The following is a 15,809-nucleotide window of genomic DNA, read 5'->3' as shown; positions in this document are numbered from 1 at the left end:
ATTTGCTCTTCACAAGCGGAATGATTAAAGTTCGCTTCGGGAACGAGACTAAAGATGATATACCGATGCGAGGTCCGGACGACACGTATGAATATTCAGCCGCGTCAGACGCGATCTCTCGCCCGGCCCCGTATTTCGACGCATCCGGGTCTCGGGCATTTATTATTCATAGTCGAAAATAAATCGCGGTCCCGCGAAATAAACCGTCGATGGGCACCCGTTGTTCTCCTTCGTGGTCGGCGGCCCATTAATTGGCCGTATCCGGTCAAAAATGAATATTGATAATGAGAGTATCGGTCGCGTCGGATAATTGCGCGTTCTACCGTTAATAGACGATTTATCGTCCGAACCGATACTACCGGCTCACCTGAAACGACTGATTCTATGATTATTTAATGACGCGGAAAGGAGGAGTGTCAACCTAACGATACCGACGCTTGTCAACTCATTTGCCAGTCACGGTCGCCATTGGCGGATCGTCGACGTGTTCATCGTCCTGTCGATTTTAGCAGAACTCAATTATGCGGGTGTTCCCCACTCCGACTTTCCCCATAGTTTTAACAAACAAGCTGACAGCCAATAATATTCTCGGAGAACCAAGTGTCGGACTTCGATTTTCATAATTTTTTGTGAGATGATGGTACATGGATCCCTAATTATGTATGCAAAATATTAGCTGTGGATACTGAATAGTTTTAAAGATATGAACAATTAAGTTTCATACCTTGTTGTTACATTAGCAGGTTGTAAGCCGGTTGAACTTTAATTGTTTATATCTTTAAAACTATTGAGTAACTACACACAATATTTTGCATACATAGTTAGGGATCCATATACCATCAGCTCACAAAAAATTATCAAAATCGGAGTCCGACACTTGGTGTCCTTCCCTTGTGAGTCTTTTTTTTTAAGAGTGAGGGGGAAAATGTTATTACGCACACCTCGGAAGGCGTTAGTGTAGTAATTTGGAACAAATTAAATTCATCAACTGCTACACATTGTCTTATAAAAGTGACAACACTGAAATTATTCAGATTTCTTGCAATTTTTATAATAATATGTGCTCGAATGAAGAAATAATAATGGTCTAACGCAAGCATCTTTATTATTCCGATAATGAAAAAATGAAAAACGTAAGACCGGTCATTCGACCAATCGTGGTGCGTTTAGTGTTAAATTTTGAAAGCCCTTCGCGACTTTTGGCCGAACCTGTATCTCCTAGAGTCTCGTCTTTGAACTAGCGTAACGCTAGCCGGTCGCGATTATTTTCGCATCGGCGAATTCTCTCTGGCAAAGATAATTCGCGAACGGTTCCCATTTATTCTCCTTGCTTATTATTCATCGAGCCAGGACACACAAAGGTGGAGGAACAATGGCAGGTAAAAGCAGGAAATATCGTATCTCTTTGCTAGTCAATAACCGTGAACACCGTTTCGAGGATATCCGCTGAAAAAAAGGGAAGGGATAAAAACGCAGGAACCCGGTAGAGTAGCCCGGCTTTTTACCCCCTCGGCTCTCCTCCACCATCCCTTCGCCGATAAATATTCAGGGCGTGTGCGAGAGCGCACGTGGCCGGACTTTAATTCCAGAATTAATGGACGTTTTGTCGAAGTTGACACGATTAACCCTCGTTAGCCTCTGTCGCGATTATTTCACAAGAACGGGATTCGGTGTAGTTTAATAAACACCGCTAACAGAATTATCAGTGTCGCGATTTATGTATTTATCAGCTTACCCGGTGTCCGGAGACTGCGCATCGATTCCCATGAAATTTTTAGAATGCGTATAACTAACATAGATCTACAAAGCATATGATGAATGAATGATGGATACAGACCATATATGAACCAATGGTTCTTACTTCTTCTACGAATTAAGATGCATTTGGTATGTAATCCAGTAGATTTGTACCCGGAGAACATGCAGATCGAAGTCTCGACCTTCCAGGACCAATAGTTGAGGAGTTATGGTCACTTAAAGCTGAGCATATTTCCAGTTTCTTGGCGGCGCCCTTACCTGCCAAAAATGCTCAACTTTAAGCGACCATATCTCCTCAACTATTGATCCTAGAGGATCGAAATTCGATCCGCAGGTTCTCCGGGTACAAATCTACTGGATTACATACCAAATGCATCATAATTCGTAGGAGAAAGGCGCAAATTTTGAGTCCGGTAAAGTAAAGTTTGCCCGATTAATTCATTGTTAGTTCGGGAGCTTCAATATTATCGTCAATCTACATTTTGACAATATTGTCCGGGATTTATCTCGTACGAGGAACCCGGTTTCTCAACGGTCGATCGATTCTGAATCGTGTTCGGTAACAATACGCGACAGTGTCGCGTCGTTCGCATAAAGCAGCCGACAAAGGGAGGAAGAGGAATGAGAATCGTCCAATAAGGAAAGGATCCGGTTAAAGATCCGGCGGACGTACATAGATGAAAATTCCTAAGTCTCGGTGCGGTTCTAGGGCAAAGGGAGGCAGCGAGAGGATAGGGTCAAGAAGAGAGAGAGGACCGAGAGGAGAATTCGCGACGGGGGCAAAGAACTTTTCCTTATTTCACTCCTAGAGCTCCAGGACGACTCTTTCGCCGGCTTTCATTCCGCCGGGAGGACAATCGATCTTCGGTGTCTTCTGGCTGGCCAAAGGATCAAAAGGACTATGAAGATGTCGGTCGATCGGCCGGGAAGATACCGAGAAAACTGTGTTCGAACGGTTCTCCTCTGCCTATGGCTAACACTGCCCCTATCGATATAATCAAACGCCCGTGAGTCTCCTCGTGGGAAATACCAGAGTTTGATAGGGTGTATCGTGAAAAATGCTGTTTCCATTGGGACGTTTCCGGCTTCGAAAGTTGAGCGAAACTTTCGACGTGTTTCTGATTATTATTGAACATCGTGTCGGTTTCAATCAGTTATTCCCGAGTTTTTCGAGCAACCTTCGCTAGGTATTTTTGATTGGTAGCCGTCCATGTTGAGGAGGGAGCTAAATGTGTAATTGATTTGCTCCGATTGGATTTAAGCACACATTATACAGAATCGGAGCCTGAGATTTAACAACATTCTGGCTCAAAAGTTATGCGTGTTTAAAATTAAGCGATTTTCAGTGTTTTTGCCGGCATGTTGGTATTTAATACTTATGGAAACAAATAAATATGACGCACAAATTCTAGCTATCAATGAAAAATGTTTGCAAACACAAAACTTTTCATCAATATGGACGACTATCGATAGGAGGTATGCGTTACACATTTTCCCCAGAGCTATTTAATGCAATCTAAATTATTTCCGATTGAACGCTGAACTTGTCGTTGGTGAAAACGACGAAATCACGCGTCAAAGAATGAATAGTGCGCGAAATAAATTTGAAATTTCGAATGCCGGCTGTAATTAGATGTCAATCTGTCTTCGCTGATTTCGAAGGGAGAAGAAAATGGGACATAAAACATTTCATCAAGACCCATTCACCGTGTATCGATTCTCTCTACAGAAAATTCATAATTACGCCCGCCGTTCGGTCGCCGACATCGCGTCGCCAATCAGATTTCATTCAAACGCGTACAAACCTGCCGAAAATGAGACGGTATAACTGTTTAAACTGCAGCATTACGCGCCTGCGATTTTAACAGCGAATACCGCGCCGCCGGAGAATCATTTTGCCATAATATTTCTTGATTTATCGAGCCCGCTCGAACGGCAGCTTCAATCGCGTGGAAATGCGCGGAAATTAATTCATCAAATTTGATTTGTCCCCTTATTCTCATATTTTTATAATCGCAGGATTTGGAAAAACCATTCTACCTCGACTGTAAAGTTTTATCATTATTTAAATACCTATTTCGGTACAGTAAGAATATAAAAAGAAACTTCTCTTGCCTTTTTAATGAAAAAAATTAAGCCCTCAGCATTACGCACATTAAAGCGAAGGAGGAGCTCATTACTGCGGCACAAATCCACTAGGAATGTCCCTAATAGTGCGGCGTGACTGTCAAGGCTTTGGTAGAATCAGTATAATCAATATTTTACGCAAAATAGACAGATGTCGACGCTTATTGTTCCACGGTTTCACAACGATCAGAATAATGTCTACCAGCTGCACTCCAAGAGACACACGTTAAAACCAGTATCATCTCGACGTTCGACACCTGTCAGTTCCAATAAAAACTCGTTTCAATCCTGAGAAAGAAAATACAATGCCAGCATATTCGATCCAGCCCCATCACTTGTGACTATACTCGTTTTCAAGTCACTGAAGCTTCTCTTTTTCGAGAGCTATTCTTGCAATCATATCGAAAGCATCGATGGACCGGTTGTCGTGCCGTGCATTCACTTTTTGATTTTCTATTATTACACATATCAGTGTACCACTTCTCTATTCTACTTCTGTGGAAAATCAAATCTGAATTGCGAGACAAGAGAACTACATATTTATTTCGTTTCTGAGTAATTTTAGCAAGTCGAAAATATTATAATACGACTGCGAGGAGTTAACAGATAATTTTAATGAAGATGTGAAAATGGTGGGAACGAAATAGTATTACTCGTCCAAACTTGATAGTTGAAGTAATAATGTGTAAGCATTTTATGCGAATAACGAAAGTTTGATAGAAGTGTTCGGTTAATTCGTATAAACTCTATAGATTCTGAAAGTTTCATTGAAATTGGTTAATTGGTTTACGAGTTACAAACGATCAAAAGTGGTAGAAATGGCAGTTGTATGAAAAACTGCCATTTTCACCAGTTTCGATCGTTTATAACTCGTAAACCAATTTCAATGAAATTTTCAGAATGTGTACAGTTTATACGAATTAATCGAACACATCTCTATGTATTAAATTTTCGTTATTGTATAATTCAATTTTGATTATTGTTTTAGACAATTCCGACCACTTACACGTGTCTCAAATAGATACCTAACTTGAAACTTTCTATTTCACTCGAGTTAGTTCACAAGAATTCGGTGTAATCTGAGACAGTAAAAATATTAGAAGAATTTGAAAACACTGTTACAATATTTTCAACCTATTAAACATATTAAGTCAATTCCTATTTCACTCCAGTTCGTTCACAAGAATGGACAGGTGCAATCTGAGACAGTAAAAACATTGCAAGAATTTAAAAATACAAAAAAAAGTGAATAAATAAATAAACGATCGGAACAACGTTTCGGTCAAAATCCCAGCGGAAGTAGTCCGCCGACTATTTCGTATCACCGACAATAGGCTTGTCTCCGCGTCTTAGAAACGAGGATTCCCCGCCGAAAAGATAACGCCGGTTGTTTCATTTTCAATTCACCGTAGAAGGATTAACGGAAGGCAACACACACCGTCGCAGTGCTGCGAGCGTAATGGATACTAGCTCCGGTGATTGTTGCGTGGACAATGGCGCTTAGCAATTATTTTAAAGCGATGGTGGAAACAATGAGAGCCTGCCGCGCATAGTAACTCGCTCCATATTCGAGCTTTGAAGCTCGTAATGGCTCATAATGACGACAGAAGCGGTGACTAAAGACGAGCCAAGACAGAAAACTGTCCCTGTCCCTTCAATCTCCATTTATCATGCTCTCATTGTTCCCCCGGCGCGGCTGTATCTGGTTAATTCGCGTCCTACAACCTGGCCACTGCGGATGACACGAGCTTTGACTGTGTCAAGCTTGAACCCTCAAGTTACGTATCCATATAATATATAAGGTATTTTTTAATACATCAATCGATGCAGCTGGACATTCGTTATAAAGAAGTACTGACCTATGTATGCCGAAAAGTTAGTAGTTCAGGAGATATTTCAATTTAAAAAACTCTAAAATTATATTACTAACGTCTTAGTAAATATATACCTTATCCAAAAATAAAAATACCTTACAAATAATAGATTTTAAGGCTTAAAATTGAGGTAGGTATCAATTTCAAGAAGAAAAAAAAAATGCCGGGAGCGGGACTCGAACCAGCAACCTACCGATTACTAGTAAAAACTCGAATGGATAAGATGGTCACAAATAAATACTTATTTACTCACTATACCTTATTCAAAAATAAAAATAGCTCACAAATAATAGATTTTAAGGCTTAAAATTGAGGTAGGTATCAATTTCAAGAAGAAGAAAAAACACCTTTATTGTCGTACTAGGAAAATGATGTTTTAGAGTTTTTTTTAACTGAAATATCTCCTGAACATAGGTTAGTACTTTTTTATAACGAATGTCCAGCTGCATCGATCGATGTATTAAAAAATAACTCATTCCATTTAAAAAAATGAAGGTGACCTTCGTATCTCTGAAAAGAAAATTGCATAAACACCAAAATTGTTTTGGTATCGTATGAGCCCCATTTTACTATTCAACTTTGTCCTTCAGACATTTGACGTATCTTTAAAAACAACAAGGATATTCAAGGTGGTCAGGTTAGCTGGGACAGCTGGGAATTTATTTCCTTTCGTAACATGTTTAATAGGCTGAAAATAACATGACGGTGTTTTCAGATTGTTGTTCGTATCGATACACTTTCTCTCTGTCTGTAACGCGAGAATTTCAACGCCTCGCGCGACTTCCCGAGCGACGTTTTTATTGAAAACAAAGGATCAAGGGTCGGTGAATCAAAGGATTAAGAATTACTTGCGACAATGGTACGATCTCGGCCGAACACGTTGCTCTTAACCATTCCATCGAGTGCACTCTGCGAGCGATTGTTCGGGAACCCACCACGGTGATACGGGTTACACGTGAGGTATTTTCGTGCGAACCGTATCTAATTTTCCGGAAAATCCAGCACCGCCCCGGTGGTTCAATTAAAGTGGTACCAACATGTAATGGTCCTCGAGACCAAGGGGGGAACGGAATGGTCTTCGGAGTTGTAGCTGAACACCTTTTGTCAGCGAAAGTGTGATACTGCAGCGATACAGAGTCCCTGTTCTCTTGATTTCATTGGTCTTTCAACAAGCTTCGGAAATTAGAATCTTTGTTCGGCTGTGTCGGGGCTGGGAAACGACAGAAAACGTCCGGGAATTAATAATAGTCCAGTCAACGAGAAGTTGTAGAGGGAAATGGAACGAACACAGTTTCTAACTTTGGGTCTTTAAAAGTCTCCACTCCTACATGCACGTAGAAGGTCCCCTTTTTCGGTTTTCCGATTATATCTCGGAAATTATGCGTCCTAGCGATAAGATCATTCTATACAAGATTAAAACTGACAAAATGTGCCACAAGATTGAATGAATTCAGTTTTTCGCTATCTCGCATAGTTTCCGAGATATCCGCGCTCAAAGTTCACTTTGGTATTATTTGTTCGAGTTAGTGGTTTTGCTTCAATTTTAACTTCACTTTTAATTTCAACACTTCAATTTTTCAATTTTAACTTTACTTTCAAATTCAATTTTTCATTGTCAATATGAATTTTTCAATTTCAACTTCAAGTTTTCAATTGCCACTTCAATTTTTGAGTTTCAACATCAATTTTTCAACTTCAACTTCAATTTCTCAAATTCAAAGACGTGTAGATTCGCGGGATATATGTAGATACACAGACGTGTAGATTCACCCGTAGGATGGATGACCGTTACCTTTTATTCACACCCTGAAGTTCATACCCGGAAAAAATTGAATACTTGATACTTGGAAGATTCTCCCGACACCGATTGGATACATAATTGATCTCCCTTACAGGGAAGTGCAACCTCGCGTAAATTTTCGAACGAGAAAGTCACTGGCAAGTGAAAATAATATTATCAGTTTCCCCTGTTTAATAAGCAAATCCAATTTGACCGGGGCGGCGGGCGGCGGGCGGCGAAGGGTTTGCTAGCGTCTCGGGTTGAATAATTCAGGAATATGGTCGATGGTCTGTCGCGATGGCCGCGGTGTGGGCCCAGGCCCTGTTGTGACCATTTTAATTAATTGTTTAATAATGTATTCCGCGGGCGCAAGGGCTGACACGCCGCGCCGCCTTTCCCGTATTCCGTCCCCGGCGACTCTCAGAAATTCATGCGATTGCGGTGTGTCCTCGCAACGACCGCATATCCTACTGAACACGAGCGGCCGAAGCTCTTCGCATGAGACCAGCTTTCCGAGTTTTCCCGTGTTTCCACGGCTTCCACGAGCTTCTGTCGAGCTTCTTTCTGCCTCTCTCGCCTTTCTCGACTTCCGCCGGCCCTTCTCCGGTTCAAAGTTCATGCCGACACAGCTTCTCTCTCCGTAACACGAGAATTTTATTGCCTCCCGCCGTACCTCAGCGGCGTTTTTATTAAAAACAACCGATCAAGAGCTTCGGAATCAAAGGATCAAGAGCGAAATGGCGTACGGACGGTTTATCGTGCAACTAATTGCACGACAGAAGTTCTTCGACTATTCGAACGACAAACAAATTGGCAATATGCTATGTGGGAAAAAGATATTTATTCTTATTCTGGAATATTTACTAACTATACAGGGTGTTTCGCCCGACCTTGACTCTCTTGGTTTTCACTTGTTACCAAAATCATTATTACTATTTCCGAAATATCGTGTAGATTCTCCAAGTTCGGGATTATAACGCTAACTTGAATATTAAACATTTCTTCTGACCTAGAATAATTTTCCATTTTATTGGTAGTTTTTTTCTTTGTATGAATATGAAATTGATATGACAGCTCGTACAATTATGTTTAGCAATTAATTAGATACCAAACTATTTAATAATGTAAACAATATTTTAAATAATGTCATTACGAACAATGTTATAATGTCTTGAATAATGTTTTGAATAATGTTACTCTTTTGAATAATGAACGATGCAACGATAGCGTCCAAAACTAATTTCTTGTTCCCCAAGTTGATTCTGTTTTCCGCATTAAGAAATGATCACCACGGTTGCTTCGCGTGTCTATATTTAATGACAGCATACCCCTGAAAATTAGAACACCCGGTTGATGTCTAGTCCCCTCCCTTCACAGATTAATAATAAATAGTGCCACGTTCCTCTGCAGAGTTAATGAACTCTGTCCGTGGCGGAACACCCCTTTCTAATCTTGAATTCGGTAAAAACTGGTCCTGCTTCTTCCCCTGTTTACGAAACGTTACTCCGCCCCTTTTACTACCCTCGTAGACATTCCCCGTTCCACCCCCCGCTCCCCTCTGCTTTCTTAGGCGTGTATATTCGAGAATAGAATTTAAATACCTTAAACTATTATCTCTGGAATTAGCATTTTCGGGAGTTCTGCAGATCTCCAGTGGAGGATATCATCTCGAAATACCAAATTCCTGCAATATTGCTCCCAACTACGCGTTTGACGTCGCCACCACAATTTTTCTGTTCAATTTTATTCACTTTAAACAGATAAGAGAAACGATAACTTTGTAACAGTTATTAACATTCACTATACAGCGGATTTTATGCTTTTATCACGAAAATAAGTAGGTGTAATTTCAAACAGTAAAAATATTAGAAGAGTTTAGAAATACTGTTGTATTATTTTCAATCTGTTAAACATGTTAAGAAAGTAAATGAATTTCTATTTCACCCTAGAAAAATGAATAGGTGCAATTTAAAACAGGAAAAATATTAGAACAATTTCAATATGCTGTTTTATTATTTTCAAATGAATTTCTATTTCACCCTGGAAAATGAATAGATGCAATTTGAGACAGTAGAATTTTTAGAAGACTTTAAACATACTGTTATATTATTTGCAACTAATTCAACACATGTTATGAAAATAAATAAATTTCTATTTCACTGCAGACAGTTCATCCTACAAAAATGATTGGGTGTAATTTGAGACGGTAAAAATATTAGAAGAATTTAAAAATACTGTTTAATTATTTTAAATCTATGAAATATATTTCGTTCCAGGTTTCCCTTAATCCTACAGCACATTTTTTATTTTACGTAACCCTCTCTGTGTGGTATTTTCCGATCGAGCATACGCTTCGAGTGCTCATGTGGGATTTAAAGCCGGACTCTCCGCTGGCTAAGGATATAAACTGATTTAAGGAGGATTAAAACACACAATAAATTTTTAACAACCTTCCTGTGTTAGGCTCAGGGTTCTTATTATGCCAGGATGCGCATGGACGCTTTCCTTCGAGTTTTTAAATGGAGGAACGCACATTTTTCTATGGTACTCGTGAGACAAGTCACTCTCAGTAACGTAATCCAATTATTTCGTTTAGGATTATTATATAATAGAAGATTTTTAAGCTTTATTTTAGTGCGACAGAATTATTAAAGAGCCCTTGCACTTCTTTGTCGAGTGTGACGCGACATCAGAGAAAGAGAAATGTAAACGAAACATGTTTTTATGCGTATTTATTTAGTTAATTGTCTGTAATATTTAAATAATAACTTTATTTAGTTAATTGTCTTAATTCTTAGCTAAAAACAAATACAAGTTCCACAAATATAAACCACAACAATAAGTTCGAGTAATATTTAATACCACTAGCGAACAAAATTGTTCAAAATAAGTAGCAGTCTAGGAACTGTCCATTCAAGTAAATTTCCGGTGAAACACTTGAAATAGTAGGGAGTTGTTGGCAAGAAAATTGTGAAAAATAATTCTGAGTGCAAAGGGTTAATATAGGGTTCCGGTAGATAAAATGTTAACAAGCACGCCAGCGGAAAATATGTTTGAATAATTCTAGCAAGTTCAGGAAATCGTAGTGACACGAATCTCTGTGACAGTATCGAGTTTCTCACGCCTTTTATGGTCTGGAAGTGTTGCGGAGAGAAATAATGAGAGAGAACACGAGATACGGATCTCGTTCAGAAGTCGAGAGTCCGAGGACTCAGCAAGGGGTATGTTCTATTCACTTTTCTTGAGGGAAAAGATGGTGGCGCGCTACAGGAGACCACCCCGGCTATTCTTAACAGGTGGCGGATGTAGAACGCAATAGTTAAGTGCAGCAGGAAACATAAGAGTTATCGAGGCATTACTGTATTTTCCATTTTCCTAGGTACGTTTCGTACACTGTCTCCAGTAATACTGAATTTCACAGCAACTGGATTCATAGATTTTTCATCCGATCTACTTGCATATCTTCTTTTTATTTCATACTTGTACTTGTAATTGTTCTAGAATAGGTATTTACTAGTGGCCTTGTCACAATACACAGTTGAAAACCATTTATGAATTTGTTAAGTGATGGTTACTAGACAGCGGATCTTTAAATCTTTTTGATATGACCACTGCTTTGAATGGCGCGCGTCCATTCTTATCATAAACGCATAAAAAATCCGCAGTACATAACAATGAAATATATAACTGATCGAACATCATCTATCTGATTTCAGGCAACAAACTGATCTGCGACTGCAAGCTGTCATGGATATGGGGTTTGAGGAACGAGACGAAGAACACAAACCTGCGGGACGCCCTGGAGAAGCTCACTTGCTTCCTGGAGAGCAATAACGCGTCGCAGAAGATCAACAACGCGGACCTCGAAAGGAACGAGGCACTCGAGATTGCACGGAATCCAAGTGAGTTGTTCTGCTTACACGTTCGTCCCGTTTGTCCCGTCTGCTCGGCGTCCGGTTCCCGTTAAACTTTCTTGCCCATTGTTACGGGAACGAACGTCCGACGTTGAAATTTCCGCGCCACCTAGCACTCTCTTCCGTAGACAGCTCGCGCGAGGGCGGCGCTTTACCGCCGCTTCGGTTTTCCGGTCGACCGAGCGGGGGAAACTCGATTCGCGATCCATCCGCGTATCGGAAAGATTCTTTCTCATTTTTTGATGACAAACAAACGTGTTTTTCTACCTGCATTGCAACAAACTCGAGTGAAATGGAAACTAACTTCGATAGGTTGAAAATAATACCTATAACAGTATTGTTGGATAAACTTTGCTTTACCGGACTCAAAATTAGTACCTGTCTCCTACGAATTATGATGTATTTGGTATGTAATTCAATAGATTTGTACCCGGAGAACCTGCAGATCGAATTTCGATCCTCTAGGATCAATAGTTGAGGAGATATGGTCGCTTAAAGTTGAGCATATTTCCAGTTCCTGACGGAATGCTAAACTTTCAAAAATACTCAACTTTAAGCGACCATAACTCCTCAACTATTTATCCTAGGGCATCGAAATTCGATCTGCAGGTTCTCCGGGTACAGATCTACTGGCTTACATACCAAATACACCACAATTCGTAGGAGAAGGGCAGAAATTTTGAGTCCGGTGAAGTGAAGAGCAGCCGTACTCATTTTTGTGGAGAGTATACAAACTGGAGTGAAATAGAAATTTATTTTCTTTCTGAACATGCTTAATATGTTGAAAATAGTATTGTTAATTCTTTTAATGTTTTCACCTAGCCAATTGCTTCATAAATGCATAAACATCCGCAGTCCAGTAGTAACAAATGGAAGCAATGCCGTCTCTACGCGAAAAACGAAATTACTTTCCGAACGACCTGATAGCTCCGACTGCAAAAGGTTAAATTTCATTTGAGGAAGAATCTTTCCGTGATTGAAAAGCTGCGAGCGCAAATACATTCAGAAATATTTTCATGATAGTAACGGTTTACCCGAAAACACCACTGAATGGGAAAACCTTTGAAAAGTGGGTTTTGCGAGCGGGAAAAAGTTTGGGAATTATGTTATAGACGAAGCGTGAAATTGTATGCGCGCGTAATACGCATGACGGCGCGGCGTAGTTAGTTATTCGATCGCGAAAAACAGGGAGCTGAAAATTATTTTGTTCGCAAACTTCTATCAACGACAACATCCGGTTGGAACATTTATCGCTCTTATGCCTGTGCTGTTTACCATCTCTTGTTAGCGTGTCCGACTAATAGCACACATTTTCACTTAGAGCACTAGTGGGCTGTTGGTTCGAAATTATTTTCCGGGTTCTGGAATTTACTCTCTAAAGACGATTTTATATACGGCGAGCCTCGAGAGTATTTGAACGCGCTTTAAAACAGTATAACTTTTTTATAATTATATACCAAATGATCTGGCAAAAAGGATTTTCCAAAAATTACTATTTTAGCTGGGCCAATAACGAAAATTTAAAAGATGCGTTTGATTAACTTGTATAAATTATGCACGCTCCGAAAATTTTATTGAAATCGGTTAATTGGTTTGCGAGTTATGATCGATCAAGAGTGGTAAAACTGGCAATTTTTCAAAATTTACGACTTTTTACCACTTTTAATCGTTTATAACTCGTAAACCAATTAACCGATTTCAATGAAATTTTCGGAGCGTGTACAATTTATACAAGTTTATTCGAAGAGCAATTTCGAATGCATTTCCGACGCCTCGTGGATATACGTTTTGCTGGAGTGTTCGGTTCGATGTTGTTACAGAGGAATATCTTGCCGAGAACTTCAGAGGCGGCAACATCGAGGACGGCGGTGCTTACTTGGACGACGAGTACAACGGTGAAGACGGATACGAGGATTCCTCCTCGAATTCCGATTTTCAGCCGAAGGTAAGAAGATATACCTACATCCATATCAGATATATGTATATCTATACATCTTTCTAACCTCGATTCGGGATCAATTTCGGTTCGATGACGCGGACACCGTCGAATTTTTACCGTATTAAAATATAGGAGAGACACACCACATCGGGGCTGTGCGTTCCGATTTTGAGGGAACATATAAAATTACGTAGAAACAGCACAGATATTCTAATCTTTAACTGTGACAATTTATTATATTTTCAAATTCTAACGTTAAACTTACGATATTGCAATACATTTTTTATTTGTCGTCGGAAGAAAAATGTTGGAAGAAATAATAACTTTTAAAAACTAATAACATTTCTATAATTGTGCCAAACAACCTGATTTTTTATAATCAATCAGAAGCATTGGTTCTGAAAAATTATAATTTACTAAATAATAATGTTTTTTTGTTTAAATAATTTCTGAACAAGTTTTTTTTCGTAAATAATGATCGGAACAACTTACTTCGGGAACTTTCGGCGCCGGTCTCCGCTACGCGGGAAATAACGGAATATTCACCGGTGCTGTCCGACAAAACGAAAATCCTGATAAATTCGAACAATTGGCGAAAAGATCGGGAATACGATGCTCGAATTTCTTATCACGAAACTCGAGAGCGTTTTCGCCGCTCCTCTTACACCATCGACGTGCCCCGAATTTCGCGGGGACATATTTTATTTAAATAGTCTCCGGACGATCGCGGAGATAACCTGGCCGACCGTGACAATTTTTTCGAAGTAAAATAAAAACGAACCGACACGAACGAACGGAGGTAGGGAGAGAGAGAGAGAGAGAGAGAGAGAGAGAGAGAGAGAGAGAGAGAAAGTTTAGAGGATATTTTTTTTGTTTTTTCATGGACCAAAGATTTATGGCCACCGCCGACATTCGAACCGCCCGCGAGTTTAACAGTCTATCAGATAAATTTGTTTAGCATCCGCAACCGCCGAGGATTTCCATTTTTATATATACAATTAACGAGTACCGTGTACGATCGGTTTAGCGTTTTTTTTTCAATTATGTTCGAAAGCGTCTGCCATAACTCAAGCCAATCGCGGGCCATTTTCATCATTTTGACAAGCGCAGAATCGATTTTGAAGACCCGTCCATGATAGTACTATTTTTTGTTTTGTTTTTGTTGGTACGGGCGCCGGGAGTGATGTATGGTCGAGCAGCAGAGGGTTCTGCTCTGTGTATTCGAAATAATAAAAAATGTATCCCTGCTGTTTCGTTTGAACGAAAAAGCGACGTCACCTTTGTGGCAAAAGTGTTCTCCGGAAGCTTGATCGCGTATCGTGAATCAAAGGAATATTCTTTCTGTAATTCTGTCTTTTATTGTCGTTATTGTTGTTGCATGCGTCAAATCTTGTAATCGAATTTTAAACCATTTCCCGAACACTGGATGACAGTGCAATATTTAAAAAAATTTTTTTTAAAAAACCTATGCGTTTAGGAGATATATAAACTATTCAATTTAACCGTTACACCTCTCGGCGCGACGCTCGGTAGTACGTGGGAATCGATCAGAATTAACATAATCGTCTCTATCCGCCGCTGTGTTGCAGGTGCAGGAGATAGGAGGCAAGTCGATGCAGGTGAGGAACCTGTTCGAGCTGAAAATCGAGGATCTGCCTTGTCCGAAGACCTCGAGGGAGGATCTAATGGCCTCGGAGCAGCCGTCTAGTCGCCACGAGAACGCTCCCGTGGGATCGTCGGGTTCCATCTGGTTCTCATCCGCTGCAAAGTCCATCCAGCTCGAGTTGTCCGTCCTCGTGTACTCGTCGGTCTTGTTGCTGTCGGTGCTCTTCACGTAGAAGCGGCTCCGGAAGCCGGACGACCCACTAAGCAGATCAGAAGGACGGCCCATGGACGAGGACGAGGACGAGAACGGTATCCCGAAACGCGAGCATAATTGAACCGGACCGGTGTGTGTGTGTGTGTGTGTGTGTGTTGGGCGGCGTCGTTGCGTGTGTTCCTCGAACCGGGGGAGGCTGGTCGATCGATCCGCGGAGGATCTTCGACGCACACCTCGAGCCATGACGAAAGAGAAAAAGAAAAAGAGGACGAGGACCAGATATAATACACCGAATACCTCATCCTCTTCCGCCACACCTTGCTATCTCCCGCGAACACACCGATGCATAACCGGAAATGGAAAGAATCGAGAAACACGGTCACGATCGAATCCGTATCTCCGGCACCACTCACCGTATCATCCACTAAAACCGTTCGAACCGGAAAACCGGCGGAGTTGATCTTAGGGTCCGGAGGGAGGCGAGGTGGCCAAGGTATACATATATACACGCAACATACATATACACGAGCTAGCTCGTAGAAGAGGCGGTGATGAGTCGAATGGATCGGAGCCTAGGGGCGGGGACAGCCCAGGTGTG

At 40.6% G+C, this 15,809-nt stretch overlaps 1 protein-coding gene across 8 annotated transcripts in view; it reads left to right on the top strand.

Annotated features, from left to right (window-relative positions):
• Con (leucine rich repeat protein connectin) overlaps positions 1–15,302 on the top strand; it is a 333,106-nt gene extending 317,804 nt beyond the window's left edge. For all 8 annotated transcript variants that reach the window (XM_076443531.1, XM_076443528.1, XM_076443526.1 and 5 more), the window contains 3 exons: positions 11,256–11,441; positions 13,274–13,398; positions 14,982–15,302. In XM_076443531.1, the coding sequence (XP_076299646.1) occupies positions 11,256–11,441; positions 13,274–13,398; positions 14,982–15,230 (560 nt within the window). In that variant the 3' untranslated portion in view covers positions 15,231–15,302. The remainder of the gene's footprint in view (positions 1–11,255; positions 11,442–13,273; positions 13,399–14,981) is intronic.
• The last annotated feature ends 507 nt before the right edge of the window (positions 15,303–15,809 follow it).

The sequence above is a fragment of the Lasioglossum baleicum genome, chromosome 19 (assembly GCF_051020765.1).
Source record: "Lasioglossum baleicum chromosome 19, iyLasBale1, whole genome shotgun sequence".
Taxonomy (NCBI): domain Eukaryota; kingdom Metazoa; phylum Arthropoda; class Insecta; order Hymenoptera; family Halictidae; genus Lasioglossum; species Lasioglossum baleicum.
Note: the sequence above shows the minus strand (reverse complement) of the source record. Positions and strands in the feature narration are given on the sequence as shown.